The sequence below is a fragment of the Entelurus aequoreus genome, linkage group LG14 (genome assembly GCF_033978785.1).
Source record: "Entelurus aequoreus isolate RoL-2023_Sb linkage group LG14, RoL_Eaeq_v1.1, whole genome shotgun sequence".
In the NCBI taxonomy this organism is placed as follows: Eukaryota; Metazoa; Chordata; class Actinopteri; order Syngnathiformes; family Syngnathidae; genus Entelurus; species Entelurus aequoreus.
Window position 1 is genome coordinate 8,800,419 of NC_084744.1, and position 27,433 is coordinate 8,827,851.

Here is a 27,433-nt window from a genome sequence, read left to right on the forward strand (position 1 = left end):
TGTTTGTTGAAACTGCAGCATTTATCCAATCAGGTTTCAGCTTTGTGTTGCCAGGGGGAAAGAAATCTGAGTGGAGTAAATAATAATAATAATAATGTGCATATTGTATAGCGGTGTGGATCTTTGGGCACGTAACAATTCCTGGGATAACCATTTGATTGAGAATCTATTGTTAATTCAAACCGATTCTTGCAACGTATTATTTTGTGAATGCTCCAAAGCATTTTATTCTTCAACTTCTTCTTCTTCTCCTCCAGATTTTGGCACTCTCTACCTTCCACATTTTTCACCCAATTCAAACAGTTCAGCCCATTCGGTAATCGCGGGCTTTCCCTTGACAAATTCCCAGATTTCCCAGAATTCCAGGGCATTTTTCCCATTCAAAATGAATTGGCCATTTTTCAAACTTCTACCATTTCCACATTTTTCAACCGATTCAAACTATTCCACCTTCAACACATTCTGGAAATTTAAACTATCTTTTTTCCAAGTCCCAAAAAAATTCCAGGATTTTCCAGAATTCCTGCTTTTCCAAAGCCCTATTTCCACCTTTTTTTCTGCCAACTAATCCTTCCACATTTTTTCAACCGTTCCACCGTCCAAACATTCCTCTTAATCAGGACAAAAAACAAAGATGTTTTTTGAACTGGAAAAATTCCCGGTTTTCCAGGAATTCTGTAATACCATTTCTCAATTCAACATGTTACTACTTCAACATTTCTCGACTAATTTGAAAAATTCCAACACCAACCATGTCAACTCGTTCAGACCATTCAAGATTTTCACCTTTTTCCAAAAAAAAATTCAAATTTTCCTGAAATTCACAAATTTTGGGGGAAATTCTTATTGAAATCAATGGGACATTTTTCAAAGTTCCACAACTCCCACATTGTCAGGTTCAAACACTGATGACATCTATTAAAACAAGACAAAGAAGCAAGGAATTAAACAGAGACAGAATTAAATGTGGCTCAATTGAGGAGAGCGCGTTTGGGCTATACTCTTGTACAGTCTCCAGCACGCTCTGGCGAAAGATTGTACGCTTCGTCTTTTATTTGGACTTTCCCTGATTACATGGCAACAGCTGTTTCTAAGGGACGGGGGTCATAAACAGCCATCGCCTTTGGTTACAGAACAGTTCAAAGAAGAGGTCGTAAAAGAGTTCACAGAAAAGGTCGCCTGGGGGGGAGTCAGGCCCTGCTTCCTCTCCGCTTTTGTAGTTTTTGGGTCAAGACAATATCTTTCTGTTGATTACAATACATGAAAGAAACAGAACACCTTCATGTTGCTTCCCATCTTACACAATGGAGTTTTACAAGCCTTCTTCTTGGTAGGTTCACAGACAGCTTTTGTCTTCTCGCCGGGAACTCATTGAAACACAAAGTTTTGTGATAACTTAGATACAATTATTCTGACACATTTTTATCTGATTCAAACCGTTCCAACTTCAAAATATTCAGCCTGTTTGGGAGTTGTGTGCTCTACTTCAACAATTCTAAAATAAATTCCAGGATTTCAGTTCAACTTCAGCATTGGAGCATTCATACGCAATTCCTTCAGGAATTGCCTCATCTAGTTTGGTTTAATATTTATAATGAAACCTTTTTTAAAACAAGTTACAGGTTAGAAAAGCATGGCGCTCAAACATATTTAAAAAAAAAGATTGTTAGTGTAAATGTACTGTTTGTTTTTTTTATCAATTTTTTTTTTTTAAATATGGATGAATTGATTTTAGAATTGGCATGAACAAAAATTGCAATCCAGATGTGAATAAAAAATGTTGTGCATCCCTAATATAGTAAGACCTAATTGGGCAGCCTTCATTATTTATGACATGACAGAAGTCAAACGTGTTGAATACATTAGTTTTTTTCATGTTGTGCTTCGGAATGTCACAGAAAAGGCTTCTAATGATAACTGCGATAAAACTCGCTTTAGTATACTCGGTTTAGTATCACCATTTTAAATGACAATGATGTAAAAAAACTGCAATTTGACTGGCACTAGCTCGCTGGCCTAAATTCCAACATGAAAACAAGAAACATTAACGTCTTTCCCCAGTAAGAAAGGGTCTGAACTAATATAAATACATAACTGTGTGAGCAACTAAGATATTTAAAGGCCTACTGAAATGAAATTTTTTTATTTAAACGGGGATAGCAGATCTATTCTATGTGTCATACTTGATCATTTCGCGATATTGCCATATTTTTGCTGAAAGGATTTAGAATAGAAAAACGACGATAAAGATAGCAACTTTTGGTATCTGACAAAAAAAAGCCTTGCCCCTACCGGAAGTAGCGTGACGTGGACAATTGAACATATCCGCAAAGCTCCCTATTGTTTGCAATGATGGCCGCCAGATCTGAGAGCGATTCTGACCGAGATAGCGACGATTTCTCCATTAATTTGAGCGAGGATGAAAGATTTGTGGATGAGGAAAGTGCAAGTGAAGGACTAGTGGGGAGTGGAAGCGATTCAGATAGGGAAGAAGCTGTGAGAGGGATAGAGCCATATCGCTTTGAACCCGACGCTGATGAAGACGGTCAGGAGGACGCTGCTGCTATTGATGCTGGAGGAGCACACGACATAGATCGCCTTGAGAATACAGAATGGTAATATGTTATTTATTTATAGACTAGTTTTAGTTTGTGGCCTAGTCTTGCACTGTTACTGTTAGTGTTACAACTTACACCCCAGGCCTATCTATACACTAAGTATCTATCATTGACACAATGTGTTACTGTTAGTGTTACAACTTACACCCCAGGCCTATCTATACACTAAGTATCTATCATTGACACAATGTCAAACCTAATTAATTACCCATTATTTCTATGGGCCACAGCTCCATATACCGGCAATACTAAAAATATGCATGCAGATTAATAAGATCCACAACAAGACAATGATAATATTAATTATTCCACATGTTTGCAGATTGCAGGTGTCAATAATATGAATTGATTTACAAATATTATGAACATTTCTATTTCCAGGTGTACATGTCAAAACTGTGTGAACATGGAGACAGTGGCTGAGTGTGTCTGCTGTAGTGAAATAGAGGCAGTGACCAGAACGATGGAGGAGGAGGGGGTGAAGACGTGCATCATAGACCACCATGGCTTTCCATCTGTGTGTCTGGATGAATGGGTGCTGCAGACAGCGTATAACGCCTACAAACAGCAATATGGCGTGCTGCAGCAACAGCAAAATGAGTGAGGCACTAATAAGTTTAAATAATTCTTTATTCTATCAACCTTTGGAAGATAAGTCAGAATGAGCACTTTCTTATCTTATTCTTATTCTGTGAAATGTACTGTGCTACAATGCACATGACATTATATATCATAGAAGTATTACATAGATGGACCGTAGATGTCAACAATATTTACAATTTACTGCAACAGTAAATGACAAATGAATAGAATGCATGACAATGTCTTTTGAATCTCAGAGAACAGTGAGTCACTGTGTATCCATGTCCGGATAATAACAGCTGCCATCATTTGCTACTTGCAGGCGGAGACGACACACAGCCTATCGACAGTTTGTCCGCTTCTGCTGGGGATATCTGGGAAAGGACATAAGGGTGGTACTACCAGCTTGTGTAGTACATAAGATTAGGACAACATTCCCATCGATGGACTACACGGGGTTCCAAGACGTGCAGTGACTGCAACAGAATCTACATGGCCACTGTACTTAATCAATAAAATCAATCAATCAATCAATCAGTCAATCAATCAATGTTTATTTATATAGCACTAAATCACAAATGTCTCAAAGGGCCGCACAAGCCACAACGACATCCTCGGTACAGAGCCCACACACGGGCAAGGAAAACTCACCCCAGTAGGACGTCGATGTGAATGACTATGAGAAACCTTGGAGAGGACCGCATATGTGGGTAACCCCCCCCCTCTAGGGGAGACCGAAAGCAATGGATGTCGAGTGGGTCTAACATATTAGTGAGGGTCCAGTGGAGCCAGCAGGAGGCCACCCCGAGCGGAGACGGGTCAGCAGCGCAGATGTCCCCAACCGATGCACAGGCGAGCGGTATACCCCGGGTCCCAACTCTGGACAGCCAGCACTTTATCCATGGTCACCGGAATAACCCCTCCACGTGGGGGGGGGGGGGCAGAGGAGAAAAGAAAAGAAACGGCAGATCAACTGGTCTAAAAAGGGGGTCTATTTAAAGGCTAGAGTATACAAATGAGTTTTAAGATGGGACTTAAATGCTTCTACTGAGGTAGCATCTCTAACTGTTACCGGGAGGGCATTTCACACTTACCGAAGCGACTCCTGTGCTTGGCGATGGCTTCCTCCTTGTCTGGCTTCTCCAGTTCATCGCAGAGGAAGGGAGGCACATCCACAGTGACGCTGAGTGGTGTTCTCTCGTCAGGGGTCTGTCTGCAGCCAGCAACAACCTCCCTGATCAAGTCATCTACGTAGCCTGCAAAATACAATTGTACATGTTCCTGCTCACAACATAATATACTCATGGAGAGTGAAACTTGACAGTATTATTATCATGATACAAAGTGTCAAGTGTTTACATGTTTTGTGTCCTCTACACTTACGGTATGTTGGCTCTGTCGCGATTTTCTTGACCACATGGCCCCCTGCTTTATACTTCGGGTAGCGTACTGCATAGCGCTCAGCACCCGCTTGTGTAGTGGCTATAGGGCGGCTCGAATTTTCGTTCCAGTGCAGCCCAGCAAGCAGGTTCCTAGGTGTGGTAACAGAATAATGTAATAATTAGTACTAAAGTATGGCACACACTAGTGACACTTAGATTAGTGTGGAAACATACCTGCACAGCATTCCGATGTATGAGAAGACATACATTTTCGGTGCGAACTGTATAAGATAAAAGACACTTTATTCAGTCATGCGTCCATACAATGTGTGTGTAAATTTATAAATTGTTTGTAAATTTGAATACAAATGTTTGTGTATTAAACTGTTAATAGTCAGCTATTAAAGCTTGATCTCCTGCAGTAATGAAGCTGTTTTGTTTTCAATGTTAACACCACGCCAGAATTGTTTGCAATCTTTCTCACCAAGATGCCAGCCACTATGTTGGACCTCCAACATTCTCTTGCTTACACTGACTGTATCAAGGCTTCATTTAGTATGCTCTAGTATTTTGCTCCCTGGCCACCAAAGTCCTAGTGGCAGGTGGTAACCACCGACACCACCTACAGGCGATCAGTCTAATTCTCACCTGTATGATAAGGCTATGGAACGCCTCCACCTTGGAAGTCTGGTGTTCACCCGACAGCATGGCGATATCTTTTAGCAGGGACTTGTTGTTGACCACCTCCTCCAGTTTCACTGCTGAGCGTGAACCTAAACATAAATTTAAAATAGAACAACGTTTCTACAAAAATGTTCCAGTCAACTTAAACTGGTTATTTACTTACAAGTTTATCTGAATTTTTTGACTTTCAAAAGATGTGCAGGAAAATACTGCTAGTCCCTCACTGCTTTCGGGCAACTTATTTGCCTACTCACTTTGTTTGAGCCATTTCTTTTGCCGTTGCAGTTGTCCATGAGTACAAATTGGGAAGAGGTCGCCATGGTCCTTGTGGATGTTCTGAATGTGTCGCTCCACAGACTTCCACTTGGCAACCAGAAGTTCCCCCTCTCCAGGCGGTGTAGACACTGCTGCCCAGTAGAGGTGGTTGATTATACTTTGCACCCAGGGCTTCAGGTCTTCACAGTCCTTATGCTTGGCGATGGCCTTCAGTTTCTTTCCGATGGCTACAAACAGAAAAAAACAGAAATTTGTGGATTAAATACAATATCGCATTCATCTGATCACTGATATGTACACACTACTTCACAACTTGTCATGCATACAAATAATCCAACTAACATTTTGCAACATGCCAGATGTCATAGCAGTGCCGTGTATTGGGCATGTTTTCACGAATCCATTTAGCGATCTGTCTGTGTCGGTCTGTCACCAGCACCCCGACATCCAGGTCCCAGCTGATCAGCAGTTCCACCATCCTCTTCAGTCCTTCCATCTCCATATGGTAGCTGCCAAGACATTCGTTGCTCTGAAATATATATAACAGAAAAGGAATGAGCAAAGAAAAAAATGAAAAAGGGGCTTAGTATACATTGAAATGGTTAATGTTATTAGACAAATTTACTAGGATAATTCTGGAAAATCCCTTATCTGCTTATTGTGTTACTAGTGTTTTAGTGAGATTATATGGTCGTACCTGTACAACCTGAAGGTCGAGAACCACATTGGCCACAAGCTCCATTGTGGTGTAGGTACCGAACTTGGCGCTGTGTCCCGGACTGTCTGCTCGCCCATCACCACCAAGGACGAGGGGTCGGCCTTCCACCTGCAGCATGGTGAGGTGCGTCCGTTGCTGTTCCTCCCACACCTTTTTGATGGCTGGCTGCAGGATGAGCTCCTGGTGGTTGAAAAATGTCCTCTTCACATACGTGACCACTCCGATGCTGTTCAGCACTTGCAACACCTTGCCAGAAGATGCCCCAGCGAAGAGGATGCCAGCAGACAGCAGGATGTTGCCCGCGGCATAAGGGCCAATGTTTGGCTGGCTGCTCCAACTACTCCTCTGGTCACATGATGCACATTGAAGAGTCATGGTCAGCTGTGTACCGTTCGAATCCCAAGAAGGGCTTATGTCCTGGCTGCCACAGACTGGACAGTGACACCACTTGACGAGACTCTGGAGGCACGACTCAAAGATGATGTACTTCGGTTCCTTGTGGCAGCCCTCTTCACGCATCTGGTGAGTACATGGGCGATCTGGCGACCCGTCAGATTGACACGGATCCGATGTCGTTGACTCACTCGGCACATAGCTGTCATCGGAAGAACCACCAACAAAAGGCGCAGTGGGACTTGATGCTGGTCCTTCATCAAACAATGCAGGAGGTGGTCGTAGCTTGGCTTGCATTCCAGACACACCTGGAGCTGCTATGTTAGTCTGCATCTCGGGGCTGTCAGATGGAGCTGCTACACTTGACAATGGGACTTCACTAACCCTGGCCGGCCGAGCTCTAACCCTCTCGAGGATCTCTGGGGTCACCTGGTGTCCTAGCAATAAAATCAAGCACAAGTTGTTTTATATAATCTGTTAAAATTAAACTAGAATCACATAATAATTATTGTCTTTGAATCACCTAATTTATCTGTCTACTCTACTCTGCACAGGCAGCGTGCAATGTGTACTGTGATGTGCAGAATCATGTTCGTCACCGAAATAGACATACCCTTTGATCTATGATGTATTTTCCCTGTTTGGGTGCTCTTGCTACTGGTCATTGCTGTTGGTGCTGTCCCAATCGGTACCCAGTCCGTCTGGCATCCTTGTTCTCTTGTATTTCCCTGGAAATGGAGAAACAGCTACATGTAATATGGATACCTCATTTACATTAATTATGAATACTTTTGGATTGGGCTTGAACTGTAATCCATTTGAACATTGATTAGGAAAACAAATCGAACCTGATCTTGATCGCCCTCCTCATCAGGCAAATCTAGTGCCATTGCCATTGGTTCATCCACCGCATCCGCCACTGATGCCGTAGTCGTACTGTCCATGATCTGATCTATTGTCTGTAAATGTACAAATGTACAATACTTTATATTATTGTCTATTGTAATCTATTGACAGTATTGACACTATTGACAGTAATGTCAGTAAATGTACGATACTTTATACTGCAGAAGAACTTGACTAGAACTTGAAGCAATAATTATATGTAGACTATTTTATTGTTAATTTATTTCATTGTTCATGGAGTAGTCCAGTGGTTCTCAAATGGGGGTACGCATACCCTTGGGGATACTTGAAGGTATGCCAAGGGGTACGAGAGATTTTTTTTAAATATTATAAAAATAGCAACAATTCAAAAATCCTTTATAAATATATTTATTGAATAATACTTCAACAAAATAAATGTTTAGAATTAAGTTCATGAATCCAGATGGATCTCTATTACAATCCCCAAAGAGGGCACTTTAAGTTGATGATTACTTCTATGTGTACAAAATATTATTTATAATTGAATCACTTGTTTATTTTTCAACAAGTTTTTAGTTATTTTTATATCTTTTTTTCCAAATAGTTCAAGAAAGACCACTACAAATTAGCAATATCTTGCACTGTTATACAATTTAATAAATCAGAAACTGATGACATAGTGCTGTATTTTTTTTCTTTTTTTCAACCAAAAATGCTTTGCTCTGATTAGGGGGTACTTGAATTAAAAAAATGTTCACAGGGGAAAATCACTGAAAAAAGGTTGAGAACCACTGGAGTAGTCTATGACTGTGTGTGTTAGTTTTGGTTGATTGATTGAGACTTTTATTAGTAGGTTGCACAGTGAAGTACATATTCCGTACAATTGACCACTAAATGGTAACACCCCAATAAGTTTTTCAACTTGTTTAAGTCGGGGTCCACTTAAATTGATTCATGATACAGATATATACTATCATATATATACTATCATCATAATACAGTCATCACACAAGATAATCACATTGAATTATTTACATTATTTACAATCCGGGGTGTGGAGGTGGGGGGGTTTCAACAATTGAGAACAAAGAAATGGATATTGGAACAGTGTAGTCTGACTATGAAAACTGGATATCAAGATTCTTACCCTCTTCCTTTCCCTTTTGGCAAATGCAGACCTCATGTGCCCAGTCTGTCCGCTTGTGGAGGGGGTCGGGTGCTCCGGACTTGTCCGTGGTCTATCGAAAATAGTTGGCTTCGCACCTTTCTTCAGCACGAGTCGACGAGTGCTGATTCCCATTTCTGCCATTCGCAAGGGACCCTCTTCGAAACATGATCTTTCGAAATGTTCGCTGCATAATACACTGTACATCGTATGTGTCGTCCAATCCAACCGTGTTCGCTTGACTTCTTTGTTCCATAGTAAAGCTTGGCCGCCATCTTTTGGGAAAAGAAACAATGAAACACCGGTTGTGTTTTGGTTTGTGTTGCTACATCCAGCAGCAACACACCGCTTCCCTACAACTCTCTTTTTTGCAGTCTCCATTGTTAATTGAACAAATTTCCAAAAGATTCACCAACACAGATGTCCTGAATACTGTGGAAATTAGCGATTAAAACAGAGCTGTTTAAATTGGGAGGGACCTATTCCAAGATGACGCGTTCAACTGCCTTCGTCACGCGCATACGTCATCATACCGCGACGTTTCAGCCGGATATTTCCCGGGAAATTTTAAATGTCACTTTATAAGTTAACCCGGCCGTATTGGCATGTGTTGCAATGTTAAGATTTCATCATTGATATATAAACTATCAGACTGCGTGGTCGGTAGTAGTGGGTTTCAGTAGGCCTTTAATTGTGCACATTGAACATACAAGTCATACGAGTCATCCTGCAATACATCCTACTATATACAAACCCCGTTTCCATATGAGTTGGGAAATTGTGTTAGATGCTAATATAAACGGAATACAATGATTTGCAAATCCTTTTCAACCCATATTCAATTGAATGCACTACAAAGACAACATATTTGATGTTCAAACTCATAAACTTTATTTTTTTTTGCAAATAATCATTAACTTAGAATTTCATGGCTGCAACACGTGCCAAAGTAGTTGGGAGAGGGCATGTTCACCACTGTGTTACATGGCCTTTTCTTTTAACAACACTCAGTAAACGTTTGGGAACTGAGGAGACACATTTTTGAAGCTTCTCCGGTGGAATTCTTTCCCATTCTTATTTGATGTACAGCTTAAGTTGTTCAACAGTCCGGGGGTCTCCATTGTGCTATTTTAGGCTTCATAATGTGCCACACATTTTCAATGGGAGACAGGTCTGGACTACAGGCAGGCCAGTCTAGTACCCGCACTCTTTTACTATGAAGCCACGTTGATGTAACACGTCACGATTGGTAAAACTGGTGGACCCAAATGCAGAAAAGACAAGCAGGATTAAAGTTCAAGGGTTATTATTAATAAAACCAGAGGGAAAGGAGGGAGCTCGTAGTCTTTGGCTTTGCAGTCCAGGAGAGCACACTGAGGCTAGCAGGCTGAGGCTAGCAGGTTGAGGCTAGCAGGTTGAGGCTAGCGGGTTGAGGCTAGCGGGCTGAGGCTAGAGGCTAGCGGGCTGAGGCTAGCGGGCTGAGGCTAGCAGGCTGAGGCTAGCAGGTTGAGTCAGGCACACACGGCAGGTAGGGAACTGAAGGCAGAGGAAAAAACAGGGGTAGAATGAGGAGCCAAAAAACACAAAAATGGCAGATTCGCAAGATTATCAAAAGTGCTAGACTTCTAGAACAAACGGGCGAGAAGGTGTAGAAGGTGAAACAATTTGGCGATCGCGCCGAGAGAAGTCCAAACATTTGAAGGCTGCAGGTGATGAGTTGATGGCAGGCAGGTGAGTGATTAGAGTGCTGGGATCAGCTGTGCCAGGCTGAGAGCTGGAGCCAAGCCAACGCCCAAAACACGCCCAATCTCCCAAAGACACACACAGAGACAGACAGACAGAGACTGTGACAGTGCCCCCCCTCAAGGAACGCCTCCAGGCGATCCACCAGGCTTGCCCGGGTGACTGCGGTGAAAGGCCAAGATGAGGGAAGGGTCCAGGATGAAGCTGCGTGGCACCCAGCAACGCTCCTCAGGTCCATACCCCTGTCAAGACTTGGTCTCTGGCGTGGTTTGCTCTCCCGTGGTGCAAACGAATTGGACCATACGTGGCGTACAGGTGAGGACATGTTTAATCTTTTAACTCAAACAAAAAGGTATAAACAAAAAGCGCTCACCGCAGAGGAAAAAACTTGACTATGACAAAACAAAAGGCGCGCACAATGGCGGAGAACTATGAACATTAAACAAAAACTTACGTGACAAGAAACTGTGAACATGGCATGAATGTGTGATGTCGCCAGGACAAACAACAGAAACAGAAAAGCCTATATAGTGACATGATAAGTGAAAACAGGTGCGTGACTAACTGTGAACAGGTGCGTGACATGACTGTGAAAACGTGAGACAGGTGTGTGTGAGTCCAAACGTGGAACAGGTGAAACTAATGGTTGCTATGGTGACAAACAAAACCAGGAAGTGAAACCAGGAACTAAGGAAGTGTCCAAAAAACAAAACAGCACATGGCCAAACAAAAACATGAACACAGACATGACAACCCCTCCCAGTCCACCAGGTACTGCAGACCTCTACCCCGACGGCGCACATCCAGCAGCCGCCGGACCGTGTAGGCTGGGTGGTCGTCGATGACACGGGGGGTGGGGGGGCATATCAGGGGGAGATAGTGGGCTGGTCGAAACAGGCTTCAGTTGGGAGACATGGAAAGTGGGATTGATCCTCCAGCGTGCAGATAATTTGAGTTTAACTGCTGTTGGATTGATGATGGAAATGATTTCATAAGGGCCAACATACCGGGGTGCAAGTTTCTTTGAGTCCACTTTGAGGGGAAGGTCTCTAGAGGAAAGCCACAACTGCTGACCTGGCTGGTATACAGGTGCCGGCCTTCGGTGTAGGTCCGCATATCGACGATTTCGGTCCACAGAGCTGAGGAGGGCAGCACGAGCATCTTTCCACACCTTGCGGCTACGCCGCATCTGAGCCTGAACTGAAGGTACAGAGATGTCATCCTCCTCAGCAGGAAACAACGGGGGTAGGTAACCTAAGGATACCTCAAATGGTGACACTCCCGTGGCCGCACAGGGTAATGAGTTGTGGGCATACTCAATCCATACCAGGTCGGTGCTCCAGGAGGAGGGGTTCTTGGCAACGACACATCGGAGGGCCGCTTCTAGGTCTTGATTTGCCCGTTCCGTTTGCCCATTAGACTGAGGGTGATAACCCGAAGTCAGACTCATAGTGGCTCCAATGGCCCTACAGAAAGCCTTCCAAACCGCCGAAATAAACTGAGGCCCTCTATCCGAGACCACATCTGAAGGAATTCCATGAAGACGGAACACATGCTGGACCATGAGGTTGGCTGTTTCCAGGGACGTGGGGAGTTTGGGTAGAGCCACGAAATGCACTGATTTGGAAAATCTGTCCACTATAGTGAGGATAACAGAATTTCCCTGAGAAGGCGGGAGGCCAGTGACAAAGTCCAGTGATATATGAGACCAGGGGCGGCTTGGGACTGGCAAGGGATGGAGTATGCCAGCAGGTGGTCGATTGGAGGATTTTCCACGGGCACACACAGTACAGGCAGACACAAAGGCACGGGTATCAGCATCCATGGTAGGCCACCAAAAGTGTCGCTTGAGGAGAGTCATGGTGCGGCCAACTCCTGGGTGGCAGGCAAACAAGGAAGTGTGTGCCCACAGAAGAACCTGTGAACGTACAGAGTCAGGCACAAAAAAGGCGGTTATCAGGACCATTACCCGGGTCTGGTTGGTCTTGCTGAGCCCTTCGGACCACCGACTCAATCTCCCAAGTCACTGCGGCCACCACACAAGACGCCGGAAGGATAGGCTCAGGACTGGTGGGACCCTCCGAAATTAACTGACGTGACAGGGCATCCGGCTTGACGTTGCGGGATCCTGGACGGTAGGTCAGTGTGAAGCGGAATCGACCAAAAAACAAAGCCCACCCCGGGCCTGGCGGGAATTGAGGCGCTTGGCAGACTGAATGTAGGTCAGGTTTTTATGGTCTGTCCAGATGATGAATGGGTGTTCTGCTCCCTCAAGCCAGTGCCTCCATTCCTCCAGAGCGAGTTTGACAGCCAGCACCTCCCTGTTACCTACATCATAATTGCGCTCAGCAGGTTCTAGCCGATATGAGAAGAACACGCAAGGATGGAGCTTCTGGTCCTTGGTAGAACGCTGGGATAGTACAGCCCCCACTCCAGACTCTGAGGCATCAACTTCCAAGATGAACTGGCGTGAGGAGTCAGGATGAATCAGGACAGGGGCTGTGGTAAAACATCTCTTAAGCTCCTTGAAAGCAGCGTCAGCCTCTGCTGTCCAAGTGAATGGGACAGACGGAGATGTGAGTCTTGTGAGGGGTGCGACCACTTGACTGTAGTTCCGGATGAACCGGCGATAAAAGTTTGCAAAGCCAAGAAAGCCCTGGAGACGTTTAACTGAGGTTGGTTGAGGCCAGTCCACCACAGCTCGCACCTTTTCGGGGTCTGCCTTCACCTGACCACTCTCAATGATGAACCCGAGGAACCTTGTGGACTGAACATGGAACTCACATTTTTCTGCTTTAATGTAGAGCTTGTTCTCAAGAAGGCGCTGGAGCACTTGTCTGACATGAACCACATGTTCCTCCGGGTTGCGGGAGAAAATCAGGATATCATCCAGGTACACAAAGACGGAGCGGTTAATCAGGTCTTCTTAGGACATCGTTCACAAGAGCTTGAAAAACTGCTGGGGCATTAGTCAAGCCAAAGGGCATAACCAAGTATTCGAAATGACCAAGGGGAGTCTTAAAGGCTGTTTTCCATTCGTCACCAGCTCGGATTCGAATCAAATGGTAGGCATTGCGAAGGTCTAACTTGGAAAACACAGTCGCTCCTTGGAGGGGTTCAAAGGCAGATGCCAGCAAAGGCAGTGGGTATTTGTTTTTAATGGTGATGTTATTCAACCCTCGAAAATCTATACAGGGATGTAGAGTGCCATCTTTCTTACCCACAAAGAAAAAACCTGCACCGAGTGGGGAAGATGAAGGTCGAATAATGCCTGCAGCCATTGAGTCATGGATGTACTTTTCCATCGCCTCTCTCTCAGGTTGTATAACCGACTAGAAGGCAGGGGAGCTCCTGAAAGCAAGTCAATGGCACAGTCATAAGGGAGGGACGGTGCGTGTTGCTTGCTGAAGGCCTCTTCTAAGTCATGGTAGACAGAGGGAACCTTGGACAGATCTGGGGGCTCTATGACAACTGGAGAGACTGTGTCCTCAGCAGGGGAGCGGGCAGACCGCAGGCAGGTGGAGAGACAGTAGGAGCTCCAGCTCACCACTTTGGCTGCAGCCCAGTCAATGTGAGGATTGTGAAGTCCTACCCAGGGCTGACCAAGGACTACAGGAGCATGAGGAGAAGAGATTATATGGAATTGGATTTGTTCAAGATGATTACCAGAGACAAGGAGATGCACAGGTTCTGATCGGTGAGTGACACGGGAAAGGAGTCGACCAGTCAGGGAATTGGCTTGCAAGGGTGAGGGAAGTGGCTCGATGGTAATGCCCACTTGGGAAGCAACGTCGGCGTCCAAAAAATTCTCCTCCGCCCCCGAGTCCACCAGAGCAAGGAGAGACAAGGACTGGGTTTGCGAACGGAGAGTAGCAGAAAACTGCATTCGGCATAGGGACTTAGGGGAGGAGACAGCTTGGCTCACCAGAACCCCTACTGTTACTGGTGAGCCTACTCTTTTGGCCGCATAGAACAGGTGGCAAGGAAATGGCCAGGTTGACCACAATAGAGACACACCCCTGCCCTCCTTCTGCGGAGGCGCTCTTCAGGTGTAAGGTGAGCCCGGCCCACCTGCATGGGCTCCTCAACAGGGGAACTGCAGGTTGAGGCTGTGCACATTGGCAAGTTGGGCCCGGCCGGCCTGGGTCTAAAGCTGGGGGGTTCCGATGACCTGCAAGGCACGGGGTCAGCTTGCCACTGGGCCATCTGGTCAGAGATGTTGATAGCTGCAGTAATAGCTTCGTCTAGGGACAGCTGCTCATTCCTCAGAGCAATCTCCCTTCCAATGACCCGACTAAGCCCATTCTGGAAAGCAGTGAGAAGGGCCTGGTCATTCCAGCCAGACTCCACAGCTAGGGACCGGAATTCACAGGCAAATTCTCTTACTGAGCTTTTCCCTTGACGAAGTCGCAACAACTGCTGACCTGCTTGCTGCCCTCGTATGGGGTGGTCGTAGACCCGCTTCAGTTCTGCAGATAGTGCAGCAAAGGACTGGACTGCGGGGGATCCTTGCTCACGAAGGGCATTAAACTCAAAGGGGGCCCCTGTAGCAGGTTGGCTACGTAAGCGATTTTGGCTGCCTCACGGCCAAAGCGAGAAGGCTGAACATCAAAAGCAAGCTGGATCTGAGTTAAAAATTCACGACAAGTGCTAAGATTGCCAGAGTACTTATCAGGCGGGGGGATGTGTGGCTCTGCAGCAGGAACAGCGGGGGTGCAGGTGGTGCAGGTGGTTCGGGTTGTGGTTGAGCTTGTTGATTGATGAGAGTGGTCAGCTGGGTGGAAACGCGTGACATCTGGTCAATAAGTGTCTGTAGTATTTGGTCATGGTTTCCCAAACGCTGTCCTTATATTGGCAAGGGCCTCTCTCACACGGTCAAAATCTGCTGGGTCCATTGAAAAGGGCCAGATCGTTCTGTCACGATTGGTAAAACTGGTGGACCCAAATGCAGAAAAGACAAGCAGGATTAAAGTTCAAGGGTTATTATTAATAAAACCAGAGGGAAAGGAGGGAGCTCGTAGTCTTTGGTTTTGCAGTCCAGGAGAGCACACTGAGGCTAGCAGGCTGAGGCTAGCAGGCTGAGGCTAGCAGGCTGAGGCTAGCAGGTTAAGGCTAGCAGGCTGAGGCTAGCAGGCTGAGGCTAGCGGGCTGAGGCTAGCGGGCTGAGGCTAGCAGGCTGAGGCTAGCAGGCTGAGTCAGGCACACACGGCAGGTAGGGAACTGAAGGCAGAGGAAAAAACAGGGGTAGAATGAGGAGCCAAAAAACACAAAAATGGCAGATTCGCAAGATTATCAAAAGTCCTAGACTTCTAGAACAAACGGGCGAGAAGCGTTACCACATGTAGAAGGTGAAACGATCTGACGATCACGCCGAAAGAAGTCCAAACATTTGAAGGCTGCAGGTGATGAGTTGATGGCAGGCAGGTGAGTGATTAGAGTGCTGGGATCAGCTGTGCCAGGCTGAGAGCTGGAGCCAAGCCAACGCCCAAAACACGCCCACTCTCCCAAAGACACACACAGAGACAAACAGACAGAGACTGTGACACACGTGGCTTGGCATTGTCTTGCTGAAATAAGCAGGGGCGTCCATGATAACGTTGCTTGGATGGCAACATATGTTGCTCCAAAACCTGTATGTACCTTTCAGCATTAATGGCGCCTTCACAGATGTGTAAGTTACCCATGTCTTGGGCACTAATACACCCCCATACCATCACAGATGCAGGCTTTTACACTTTGCGCCTATAACAATCTGGATGGTTCTTTTCCTCTTTGGTCCGGAGGACACGACATCCACAGTTTCCAAAAACAATTTGAAATGTGGACTCGTCAGACCAAAGAACACTTTTCCACTTTGTATCAGTCCATCTTAGATGAGCTCAGGCCCAGCGAAGCCGACGGCGTATCTGGGTGTTGTTGATAAACGGTTTTCGCTTTGCATAGGAGAGTTTTAACTTGCACTTACAGATGTAGTGACCAACTGTAGTTACTGACAGTGGGTTTCTGAAGTGTTCCTGAGCCCATGTGGTGATATCCTTTACACACTGATGTCGCTTGTTGATGCAGTACAGCCTGAGGGATCGAAGGTCACGGGCTTAGCTGCTTACGTGCAGTGATTTCTCCAGATTCTCTGAACCCTTTGATGATATTACGGATCGTAGATGGTGAAATCCCTAAATTCCTTGCAATAGCTGGTTGAGAAAGGTTTTTCTTAAACTGTTCAACAATTTGCTCACGCATTTGTTGACAGAGTGGTGACCCTCGCTCCATCCTTGTTTGTGAATGACTGAGCATTTCATGGACTCTACTTTTATACCCAATCATGGCACCCACCTGTTCGCAATTTGCCTGTTCACCTGTGGGATGTTCCAAATAAGTGTTTGATGAGCATTCCTCAACTTTATCAGTATTTATTGCCACCTTTCCCAACTTCTTTGTCACGTGTTGCTGGCATCAAATTCTAAAGTTAATGATTATTTGCAAAAAAAAAAAAAAGTTTATCAGTTTGAACATCAAATATGTTGTCTTTGTAGCATATTCAACTGAATATGGCTTGAAAACGATTTGCAAATCATTGTATTCCGTTTATATTTACATCTAACACAATTTCCCAACTTATATGGAAACGGGGTTTGTATAAGAGACATATGTTTTTACGATGCTTTCAAAGACCGCTGAATGGAATAGGAATAAAATATTAATATTAATAATTAGAGATGTCCGATAATATCGGCCGATAAATGCTTTAAAAAAATGTAATGTCGGAAAATATCGGTGTGGAGAGGCGGGCCCGGCGAGCGAGCAGCGAGGCAGGGAGCCTGGCCCAAGATGGCGGCGGGGAAGCGTGGCCGGCGAGCGAGCGGCAAAGCAGGGCACGCCACAGCCCGGCCCAAGATGGCGACGAGGAGGCGGGGACGGTGAGCGAGCGGCGAGGTGGGGGGATTTGATGGTCCAGGGAACTCACAAGACGGCTTGAGTCCGTCACATTTGGGTTCCCTGGACCATCAAATGGAGACATCTCGAGCAGTTGACGTTTGTTTTATTTTTTCAAACAAAACCTCACAGTCTCAGTCGCTTTTCAGCTCCTCTTCTTCGCTCGTCGTCGTCTGGCTCTGGCTCTCCTCCTCTCTCGCTCCGCGTCAGCTTTCCTTTTGCTCCTTCCAGTCTCTCCCCTGACGTTCACAGCTGTCGCCCTTTTAAACTGTGTGAGAGGATTGGATGATCGTGCCAAGGTGCGCGATCCGTGCACCTGGCCACGATTGCGGCGTCGCTCCCGGAGCGCCCCACCTCGCCGCTCGCTCACCGTCCCCGCCTCCTCCTCGCCATCTTGGGCCAGGCTCCGGCGCTCCCTGCCTCGCTGCTCGCTCGCCGGCCACGCCTCTCCACAATCGGTATTGGTTTTTATTATCGGTATCGGTGTGTTTTTTATTTTTTTAATTAAATCAACATAAAAAAACACAAGATACACTTACAATTAGTGCACCAACCCCAAAAACCTCCCTCCCCCATTTACACTCATTCACACAAAGGGGTTGTTTCTTTCTGTTATTAATATTCTGGTTCCTACATTATATATCAATATAAATCAATACAGTCTGCAAGGGATACAGTCCGTAAGCACACATGATTGTGCGTGCTGCTGCTCCACTAATAGTACTAACCTTTAACAGTTAATTTGACTCATTTTCATTAATTACTAGTTTCTATGTAACTGTTTTTATATTGTTTTTACTTTTTAATTTATTTATCTTATTTTATTTTATAATTTTTTTTAAAAAGGACCTTATCTTCACCATACATGGTTGTCCAAATTAGGCATAATAATGTGTTAATTCCATGACTGTATATATCGATATCGGTATCGGTAATTAAGAGTTGGACAATATCGGAATATCGGCAAAAAAGCCATTATCGGACATCCCTATTAATAATGATAGATTTGATTTGTTAGGCACTTTGCATTGAAATAAGTCTTAAAGTGCCATAGTACAAAGCAATATTTAAAACAATAAAAGAGATAAAATAGGAACAAAGGTAAATAGGAGCAAACAACATGGAGGTCGCTCAACGTTACGATAGTCCAGGTCTCGTATTTGAACACAAATTGAAATTACTCATGTCCCGCCAAACTCTACATATCTGCGGTTACATGTTTCAAATGAATAAATAAAGCTATACTTCCGTACATTTTAAAGTCTCTCTTCACTTTGCATAGCGCCGCCATGTTGGAAATATTTGTTCAGAGCTGGACATGCAAAGGATCTTGGGATACCGAGGGGTGCGAAGGATACTCGACATGTACACTAATGGAAGAAAAGGACACATCTGTCGGTTGGATTCGCAGGACACTTGGAGCTTGTTGGGATTGGGACTGCCTTCGTGCCCCGCTGTCACGTCCACAAATGTGCACTGTCAAGGAATTGAGACGCAGCTAAAGTCAACAATAGCCATAGTACTCTTTTAAATCCTTTAGTTTGTGCACTCTAAGTCCTCCTGTGAATCATCCCCTGAAGTTGTGAACATTAAAAACTAAATAAAAAATCATACACTGATACTGCCCTTGGTATCAACACCACCATTTTATGGATCGATCCGGCCTCCCCCTACGTGTCGCGTAATGACTGTGACAATACTGACAATAAACAAAAATATATTACACTAGAAAAGCACTCAGTGAGCACAGACCTCAACCATTAAAGTCCTGAATCCAGTGGATGATCCGGATCACACACGGAATGTAATAATCACGTCTTCCTTCTCCCATTTCTGACACTTCCTGGAGGTGCAATCAAAATGTGCCCACAACTTTCTGAGCGATCTATACCCCCTTTGAAGGAAACATCATGTCAGTCATCCACTGTCTTTGTCTCTGTGGGTGGAAGTGGGATATTGTATATTTGTGTCACGTACGGCTGCTACTGCGAGAAGCTCTCCTGGGTTGTGATAATAAATTGAGTGAACAAACAAGAGTCAAAGTCTTTCGTATCCTTTTTGAGATGCTGGCATGTTAAAATGTAAAAGATTGCAAACCATATATGACATCATTTTGACATGAAACTCTAATCTGGCTGTGAGCAGGCTACTTTATGAACACATGTTGTAAATTACACAAATTGTATTTATATTGGGGTAATCAGAGTCGCCCACCTCTTCTAAAGTTGTACGTATCATTGCAACGACTATCTTTTCAGACGGTGTGCAGCACTACTTTATCTCCGGTACCATCGCTTGTTTTGGCCACACCTATTTTCTTGTTCACCTTTTTTCCTGATGTTTGACCATTTCTTCTGTTTCGTCCTGTGTGCGGTTCTCAAAGCATTGACAGCATCATCATCTCAACCCTCGTTAGTTTGCTGGAAACACCTGCTACTGACTTGTGATTGGGCGGAGTGTGCAGATCTCAGGCACACGGCTAATTTCAATATGATTTGCATATTTATAAAGGGGCGTGGCACATCTAAGTGGAGTGTTTACCCAAATAAACCGGAAAAAACCTCCCCGGCCAGCTGGACCAAACAGACAACTGTCCATGGAGTGAGTCACACTTTATATTGATCATGATACACGCAGCATGTCATGCGTGTTAGTACAACTACAGTACATACACTGTCTGGCTAGCTGTGTACAAACAAAACATGAAATAATACTTTGTGTACAGATACTGTAATATGATTGTTCATGTTTTTCACTCAGTACAGATTGGTGTCGTATCACATTGTGTTGTGTATTACAAACTCAAACGTAGAAGCTAGCTCATCGCTTGTTTTTACGGCTAATACCGTAGCACGCAGATGTGTTAGTACGCTAGAAAAATAGTTCCTCAGTGTTCTCTCTTACAATAACAATGTTGCTACAGCTTGGTTATTATACAGGTTACAGAACGTAAATAAAGTATTGGTGATAGTTTTTGAATGCATTTTTAAAGTGATTTAGAAGTAGAATTGATTGCTAACATTAGCTGCATTGCTAGGCCGATTTTTATACATTAGAATGCAAAAAAAACAAAAACATTTTGTCTTCTTTTCTCTCATAATGATTGTGATTGATAGGCAAAATCCCCAAAAAGTGCAGTTCCCCTTTAAAACATCTGATTTTTTAAATTGCGTATTCTCTTTATGGATTTGAACGCACGCCATTTTTCAGTTAAAAATCAACTCTTAATAGATCAGGCCCCTGTTCGTTATCCCATTTCCGACATTTCCTGGAAGCTTCAAGAACATCCACCATAACCTAATTGTATTGTGCTAGTGAAGGTGAATGATATAAGAATAATGTGAGTGCCCAGACAGCCCTGGTCATCTGCATACTACCAAATATTGTGTATCAAACAGGATACGGCAACGCTGCATTGATATTCCTCCCTTGGGGCCCGCCTGTTATGCATATGATGGTTTCTAGTACATTATCCCTGCTTTACCTGAGAGCTCGTCCGTCACAAAGCGCACGGGCGGTGCTCGCACTTTGAGGAACGTTTGCAACCCTCTGGCTCCTTCAAGCCTGCACGATGAACGTTCAGCTGGAGATCAGTATGACGCAGTTTTTAATCATCAACGTTCCTCTTGGCGTCTTCATCCTCGCCATGAACTTGTTTTTTCTGTTTTGCCTGGGATGGCCACAAGGCACCGATAGACTCAAGCAGCCTTTGAGGTTCCTCTTGGAGCTTCTCATCGGATCCTCCTCTGTGTATCCCGTCTTCTTGACGCTGACCTTCTTGATGATGGGCAACAACAAGTATGGGTTGGTGCTTTTCTTTATGCTTCGGTACTCTGTCAATATCAGCATGAGCGGCTATGTTTGGCTCAGCTTCTACTACTTCGCCCACATTGTCCCCGCACGCCGCGCTTTCTTCGACTGGCTGAAGAGGAACATCAAGGTGACCATTTTCATGGTTCTTCTTCTTGATTGCCTCGTTTATCTTCACGACAACGTTGTGGAGATTGCCATGGTTCTAATTTCCAAGCCTGCGGTCTTCACCGACGACTACAACGTGACGAGGGACCAGATTCCTGACAACAACGGGACGTGGGACCAGATTCCTGACAACGGGACGTGGAAACAGATTCCTGACAAGAACGTGATGTGGAACCGGATTCCCAACAGTTCTCAGCTGAAGCTTTATCGCTTGGTTGTTTACATCATCACCAGGGTTCACATGCTGACCAGTTTGTGCCTGATGATCTTCTCAAACATCACCACCCTGCGATACCTGCAGGGTCACATGAGAACGATGACACAGAACGGCATTTCGGTTTCCAGGTCCAGACTTCGGAGCTGGTTGAGAGTCTGCGCGACCGGCATTTGTCAGTGCGTGATCTTCTTCAGCTGTGCAGTTTTTATTCTCCTGGAGTCGATCACCATTGAATATGCGGCGTTTTACTTTGGGACCGCCGTCCTTTCCACGGTCACCACTTTGTACATATTCGGGACCACCATCAACCTGGCCGTCGGTCAAACTGTGTATCGGCAAAGGGCAGTGGCGCTAAGGCGGGTGCTCGGATCCCTGTGCAGCGTTGGCACGGCAACAGTTGATCCGACTTCTGAATCAGCTGACATGGCAAATAGTGGAAGTGTTAAACGATGATTTGTTCATCTAAAAACTGTTCAGTCCTTGTTCTGTTGGTCTTTCATTTACATGTTCACTTTCCTAGAAACCGATACTGTCGCTACAACTTTATTTGCATCTCGGTTGGCATTTGTGTGCTGGCACCAGTCATGTTCCGATCCATACTGAAATATCGATACCGCCGATACCAGATATTTATGCTCGAATATCGATTCTCAAATCAAAATATCGATAATTTTGATACTTTAGTTCAAACTTTTCCCACCAAGGGCTGCATACTGAAAAGTCAAAGTACGCAAGACAGTTTTGTTATTATTTAAAGTGCCATAGTACAAAGCAATATTTAAAACAATAAAAGAGATAAAATAGGAACAAAGGTATCTCTGGAGGTCGCTCAACGTTACGATAGTCCAGGTCTCGTATTTGAACACAAATTGAAATTACTCATGTCCCGCCAAACTCTACATATCTGCGGTTACATGTTTCAAATGAATAAATAAAGCTATACTTACGTACATTTTAAAGTCTCTCTTCACTTTGCATAGCGCCGCCATGTTGAAAATATTTGTTCAGAGCTGGACATGCAAAGGATCTTGGGATACCGAGGGGTGCGAAGGATACTCGACATGTACACTAATGGAAGAAAAGGACACATCTGTCGGTTGGATTCGCAGGACACTTGGAGCTTGTTGGGATTGGGACTGCCTTCGTGCCCCGCTGTCACGTCCACAAATGTGCACTGTCAAGGAATTGAGACGCAGCTAAAGTCAACAATAGCCATAGTTCTCTTTTAAATCCTTTAGTTTGTGCACTCTAAGTCCTCCTGTGAATTATCCCCTGAAGTTGTGAACATTAAAAACGAAATAAAAAATCATACACTGATACTGCCCTTGGTATCAACACCACCATTTTATGGATCGATCCGGCCTCCCCCTACGTGTCGCGTAATGACTGTGACAATACTGACAATAAACAAAAATATATTACACTAGAAAAGCACTCAGTGAGCACAGACCTCAACCATTAAAGTCCTGAATCCAGTGGATGATCCGGATCACACACGGAATGTAATAATCACGTCTTCCTTCTCCCATTTCTGACACTTCCTGGAGGTGCAATCAAAATGTGCCCACAACTTTCTGAGCGATCTATACCCCCTTGAAGGAAACATCATGTCAGTCATCCACTGTCTTTGTCTCTGTGGGTGGAAGTGGGATATTGTATATTTGTGTCATGTACGGCTGCTACCGCGAGAAGCTCTCCTGGGTTGTGATAATAAATTGAGTGAACAAACAAGAGTCAAAGTCTTTCGTGTCTTTTTTGAGATGCTGGCATGTTAAAATGTAAAAGATTGCAAACCATATATGACATCATTTTGACATGAAACTCTAATCTGGCTGTGAGCAGGCTACTTTATGAACACATGTTGTAAATTACACAAATTGTATTTATATTGGGGTAATCAGAGTCGCCCACCTCTTCTAAAGTTGTACGTATCATTGCAGCGACTATCTTTTCAGACGGTGTGCAGCACTATAGGGCTGCAACAACTAATCGATTAAATCCATTAAAATCGTTGGCGATTAATTTAGTCATCGATTCGTTGGACCTTTGCTATGCGCATGCGCTGAGGCTACGTTTTTTTTTTTTTAACCTTTATTTATAAACTGCAACATTTACAAACAGCTGAAAAACAATAATCAAAATAATAGGGGTGTAACGGTACGTGTATTTGTATTGAACCGTTTCGGTACAGGGGTTTCGGTTCAGTGCGGAGGTGTACCCAACGAGTTTCCACACGGACATATTAAGTAGCGTACTGCACGTTGTGTAAACAATACTCAAAATGCCGGACATTTGAGGCACCCAAGAAACTCCGCCCTGACAGCTCCGCAAAAGAGGACATGTCCGGTGAAAAGAGGACGCACGGTCAGTCTATTGTAGCCCGTTAGCTGCTAGCATGCTAGCAAAAGAGGACATGTCCGGTGAAATTAGGTCCTGACCATACGTCCTCTTTTCACCGGACACGTCCTCCCCCGCGGGGCCGCCCGGGCGGTGCCCCCCACACGCCTCAAATGTCCGTCATTTTGAGTTAGGGTTGCGTGTATTTTCAATGTACGTTCAGGGTTAAGAAGGTTAAAAACAAAACACATTGTGGAGGTGCGCGCAGCAGCATTGGTGAGGGACGGGGAGAGACAGAGAGAGCGAGAGATGTGATAAACGTGCATGCGTCGCCAGGCTCTGCTTTTTATCCATAGATTTATCAGATTTAATTTTTTATTATCTATAGCAGGGGTGTCAAAAGTCTGCATTTTTGTAACATTTTCCTGGTTTTATTTGGCAAGTTGAAAGAACATGTCGCCAGTATGCTGTTTTTTTTCAATAAAATACTGGAAAGGATAGAAATGTAATTTGTCTCTTTTATCCGATTATTAATCGATTAATCGAAGTAATAACCGACAGATTAATCGATTATCAAATTAATTAGTTAGTTTCAGCCCTACAGCACTACTTTATCTCCGGTACCATCGCTTGTTTTGGCCACACCTATTTTCTTCTTCACCTTCTTCCTGATGTTTGACCATTTCTTCTGTTTAGTCCTGTGTGCGGTTCTCAAAGCATTGACAGCATCGTCGTCTCGACCCTCGTTAGTTTGCTGGAAACAGCTCCTACTGACTTGTGATATGATTTGCATATTTATAAAGGGGCGTGGCACATCTAAATGGAGTGTTTACCCAAATAAACCGGAAAAACATCCACGGCCAGCTGGACCAAACAGACAACTGTCCATGGAGTGAGTCACACTTTATATTGATCATGATACACGCAGCATGTCATGCGTGTTAGTACAACTACAGTACATACACTGTCTGGCTAGCTGTGTACAAACAAAACATGAAATAATACTTTACAGATACTGTAATATGATTGTTCATGTTTTTCACTCAGTACAGATTGGTGTCGTATCACAGTGTTGTGTATTACAAACTCAAATGCAGAAGCTAGCTTATCTCTTACCATAGTTAGCTTTTACGGCTAATACCGTAGCACGCCGATGTGTTAGTACGTGTTCTCTCTTACAATAACAATGTTGCTACAGCTTGGTTATTATACAGGTTTCAGAACGTAAATGAAGTATTGGTGATAGTTTTTCAATGCATTTTTAAAGTGATTTAGAGGTAGAATTGATTGCTAACATTAGCTGCATTGCTAGCTACCTAGAACAGGCCGATTTTTGGATGTTAAAATGCAAAAAAACCCCAAAACATTTTGTCTTCTTGTCTCTCATAATGATTGTGAACAATAGGCAAAATCCCCAAAAAGTGCTGTTCCCCTTTAAAACTTATAATTTTTTTTAAATTGCGTATTCTCTTTATGGATTTGAACACACGCCATGTTTTAGTTAAAAATCAACTCTTAATACATCAGGCCCCTGTTCGTTATCCCATTTCCGACATTTCCTGGAAGCTTCAAGAACATCCACCATAACCTAATTGTATTGTGCTAGTGAAGGTGAATGATATATGAATAATGTGAGTGCCCAGACAGCCCTGGTCATCTGCATACTACCAAATATTGTGTATCTAACAGGATACGGCAACGCTGCATTGATATTCCTTCCTTGGGGCCCGCCTGTTATGCATATGATGGTTTCTAGTACATTATCCCTGCTTTACCTGAGAGCTCGTCCGTCACAAAGCGCACGGGCGGTGCTCACACTTTGAGGAACGTTTGCAACCCTCTGACTCCTTCAAGCCTGCACGATGAACGTTCAGCTGGAGATCAGTATGACGCAGTTTTTAATCATCAACGTTCCTCTTGGCGTCTTCATCCTCGCCATGAACTTGTTTTTTCTGTTTTGCCTGGGATGGCCACAAGGCACCGATAGACTCAAGCAGCCTTTGAGGTTCCTCTTGGAGCTTCTCATCGGATCCTCCTCTGTGTATCCCGTCTTCTTGACGCTGACCTTCTTGATGATGGGCAACAACAATTATTGGTTGGTGCTTTCCTTTATGCTTCAGTACTCTGTCAATATCAGCATGAGCGGCTATGTTTGGCTCAGCTTCTACTACTTTGCCCACATTGTCCCCGCACGCCGCGCTTTCTTCGACTGGCTGAAGAGGAACATCAAGGTGACCATTTTCATGGTTCTTCTTCTTGATTGCCTCGTTTATCTTCACTACTGCGTTGTGGGGATTGCCAACTGTCTAATTTCCAAGCCTGCGGTCTTCACCGACGACTACAACGTGACGTGGGACCAGATTCCTGACAACAACGGGACATGGGACCAGATTCCTGACAAGAACGTGACGTGGAACCAGATTCCCAACAGTTCTCAGCTGAAGCTTTATCACTTGGTTCTTTTCATCATCACCAGGGTTTACATACTGACCAGTTTGTGCCTGATGATCTTCTCAAACATCACCACCCTGCGATACCTGCAGGGTCACATGAGAACGATGACACAGAACGGCATTTCGGTCTCCAGGTCCAGACTTCGAAGCTGGTTGAGAGTCTGCATGACCGGCATTTGTCAGTGCGTGATCGTCTTCAGCTGTGCGGTTTTTATTCTCCTGGACTCGCTCACCTTAAAATATGCCCCGTTTTACTTTGGGACCACCATCCTTTCCACGGTCATCACTTTGAACATATTCGGGACCACCGTCAACCTGGCCGTCGGTCAAGCCGTGTATCGGCAAAGGGCAGCGGCGCTAAGGCGGGCGATCGGATCCCTGTGCAGCGTTGGCACGGCAACAGATGATCCGACTTCTGAATCAGCTGACATGGCAAATAGTGGAAGTGTTAAACGATGATTTGTTCATCGAAAAACTGTTCAGTCCTTGTTCTGCTGGTCTTTCATTTACATGTTCACTTTCCTAGAAACCGATACTGTCGATACAACTTCATTTGCATCTCGGTTGGCGTTTTTGTGCTGGCACCAGTCATGTGCCGATCCATACTGAAATATTGATACTGTCGATACCAGATATTCATGCTCTAATATCGATTCTCCAATCAAAATATCGATACTTATTCCACCAAGGGCTGCATACTGAAAAGTGTAAGTATGCAAGGCCGTATTGTTTTTGTTTTTTTAAATGCTAAACAATAATATTGTAAGTGATAAGGTGACAAAGTATATTAATTATTTGTCAGAACATTTCAGCTTTTTCTCACTAGATACATTGTTACTTTGTTCTTTCTTACATTTTTACTGTTGTTTTTTTCCCATGTAAGAATCGAATAAAAATATAATACAATTAGTGTGTCAAAAATTCTGCCTGTACGAAAATATTAATGTTCAGTTACACATTTAAGTGTTTAAGACAGTTGTTACTACAAAAGATTAATATTTAGAGTCATTTTTTACAGTTTGTTTACACTTTTGTATTTTTATTTTGAGAGCTTCTAATATTTTTAAATTAGGGGTGCTTAAAATTT

At 44.2% G+C, this 27,433-nt stretch overlaps 3 protein-coding genes across 3 annotated transcripts; 2 read left to right on the forward strand and 1 right to left on the reverse strand.

The window, feature by feature from the left end:
• The first annotated feature begins 2,211 nt into the window (after nucleotides 1-2,211).
• On the forward strand, nucleotides 2,212-4,398 carry LOC133664346 (uncharacterized). Its single transcript, XM_062068868.1, has 3 exons — nucleotides 2,212-2,615; nucleotides 3,000-3,218; nucleotides 3,523-4,398. The coding sequence occupies exons 1-3, from the start codon at nucleotides 2,350-2,352 to the stop codon at nucleotides 3,674-3,676; spliced, it is 639 nt and encodes a 212-aa protein (XP_061924852.1). The 5' UTR covers nucleotides 2,212-2,349; the 3' UTR covers nucleotides 3,677-4,398.
• On the reverse strand, nucleotides 3,738-20,949 carry LOC133664345 (uncharacterized). Its single transcript, XM_062068867.1, has 11 exons — nucleotides 20,846-20,949; nucleotides 8,668-8,960; nucleotides 7,502-7,612; nucleotides 7,267-7,381; nucleotides 6,240-7,090; nucleotides 5,885-6,071; nucleotides 5,521-5,769; nucleotides 5,231-5,355; nucleotides 4,817-4,863; nucleotides 4,584-4,732; nucleotides 3,738-4,456 (listed from the first exon to the last, which is right to left on the reverse strand). Exons 2-11 carry the CDS (start codon nucleotides 8,890-8,892, stop codon nucleotides 4,269-4,271), a joined length of 2,247 nt encoding a protein of 748 aa, XP_061924851.1. The 5' UTR covers nucleotides 8,893-8,960; nucleotides 20,846-20,949; the 3' UTR covers nucleotides 3,738-4,268.
• Nucleotides 20,950-20,956: 7 nt separating this feature from the next.
• LOC133665319 (uncharacterized) lies at nucleotides 20,957-22,766 on the forward strand. Its single transcript, XM_062070582.1, has one exon. The coding sequence runs from the start codon at nucleotides 20,957-20,959 to the stop codon at nucleotides 22,007-22,009; it is 1,053 nt and encodes a 350-aa protein (XP_061926566.1). The 3' UTR covers nucleotides 22,010-22,766.
• Nucleotides 22,767-27,433: the final 4,667 nt, after the last annotated feature.

Excerpts from the sequence above, each read along its gene's own strand:
- LOC133664346 (XM_062068868.1), top strand. The coding sequence starts at position 2,350 with ATGATGGCCGCCAGATCTGAGAGCGATTCTGACCGAGATAGCGACGAT. Across the intron at positions 2,616-2,999 it reads CGCCTTGAGAATACAGAATG|GTGTACATGTCAAAACTGTG; the intron begins GTAATATGTTAT and ends TTCTATTTCCAG. Across the intron at positions 3,219-3,522 it reads CTGCAGCAACAGCAAAATGA|GCGGAGACGACACACAGCCT; the intron begins GTGAGGCACTAA and ends TGCTACTTGCAG.
- LOC133664345 (XM_062068867.1), bottom strand. The coding sequence starts at position 8,892 with ATGTACAGTGTATTATGCAGCGAACATTTCGAAAGATCATGTTTCGAA. Across the intron at positions 5,770-5,884 it reads CATCTGGCATGTTGCAAAAT|CCATCGGAAAGAAACTGAAG; the intron begins GTTAGTTGGATT and ends TTCTGTTTGTAG. Across the intron at positions 4,864-5,230 it reads TCCATAGCCTTATCATACAG|TTCGCACCGAAAATGTATGT; the intron begins GTGAGAATTAGA and ends TATCTTATACAG.
- LOC133665319 (XM_062070582.1), top strand. The coding sequence starts at position 20,957 with ATGACGCAGTTTTTAATCATCAACGTTCCTCTTGGCGTCTTCATCCTC.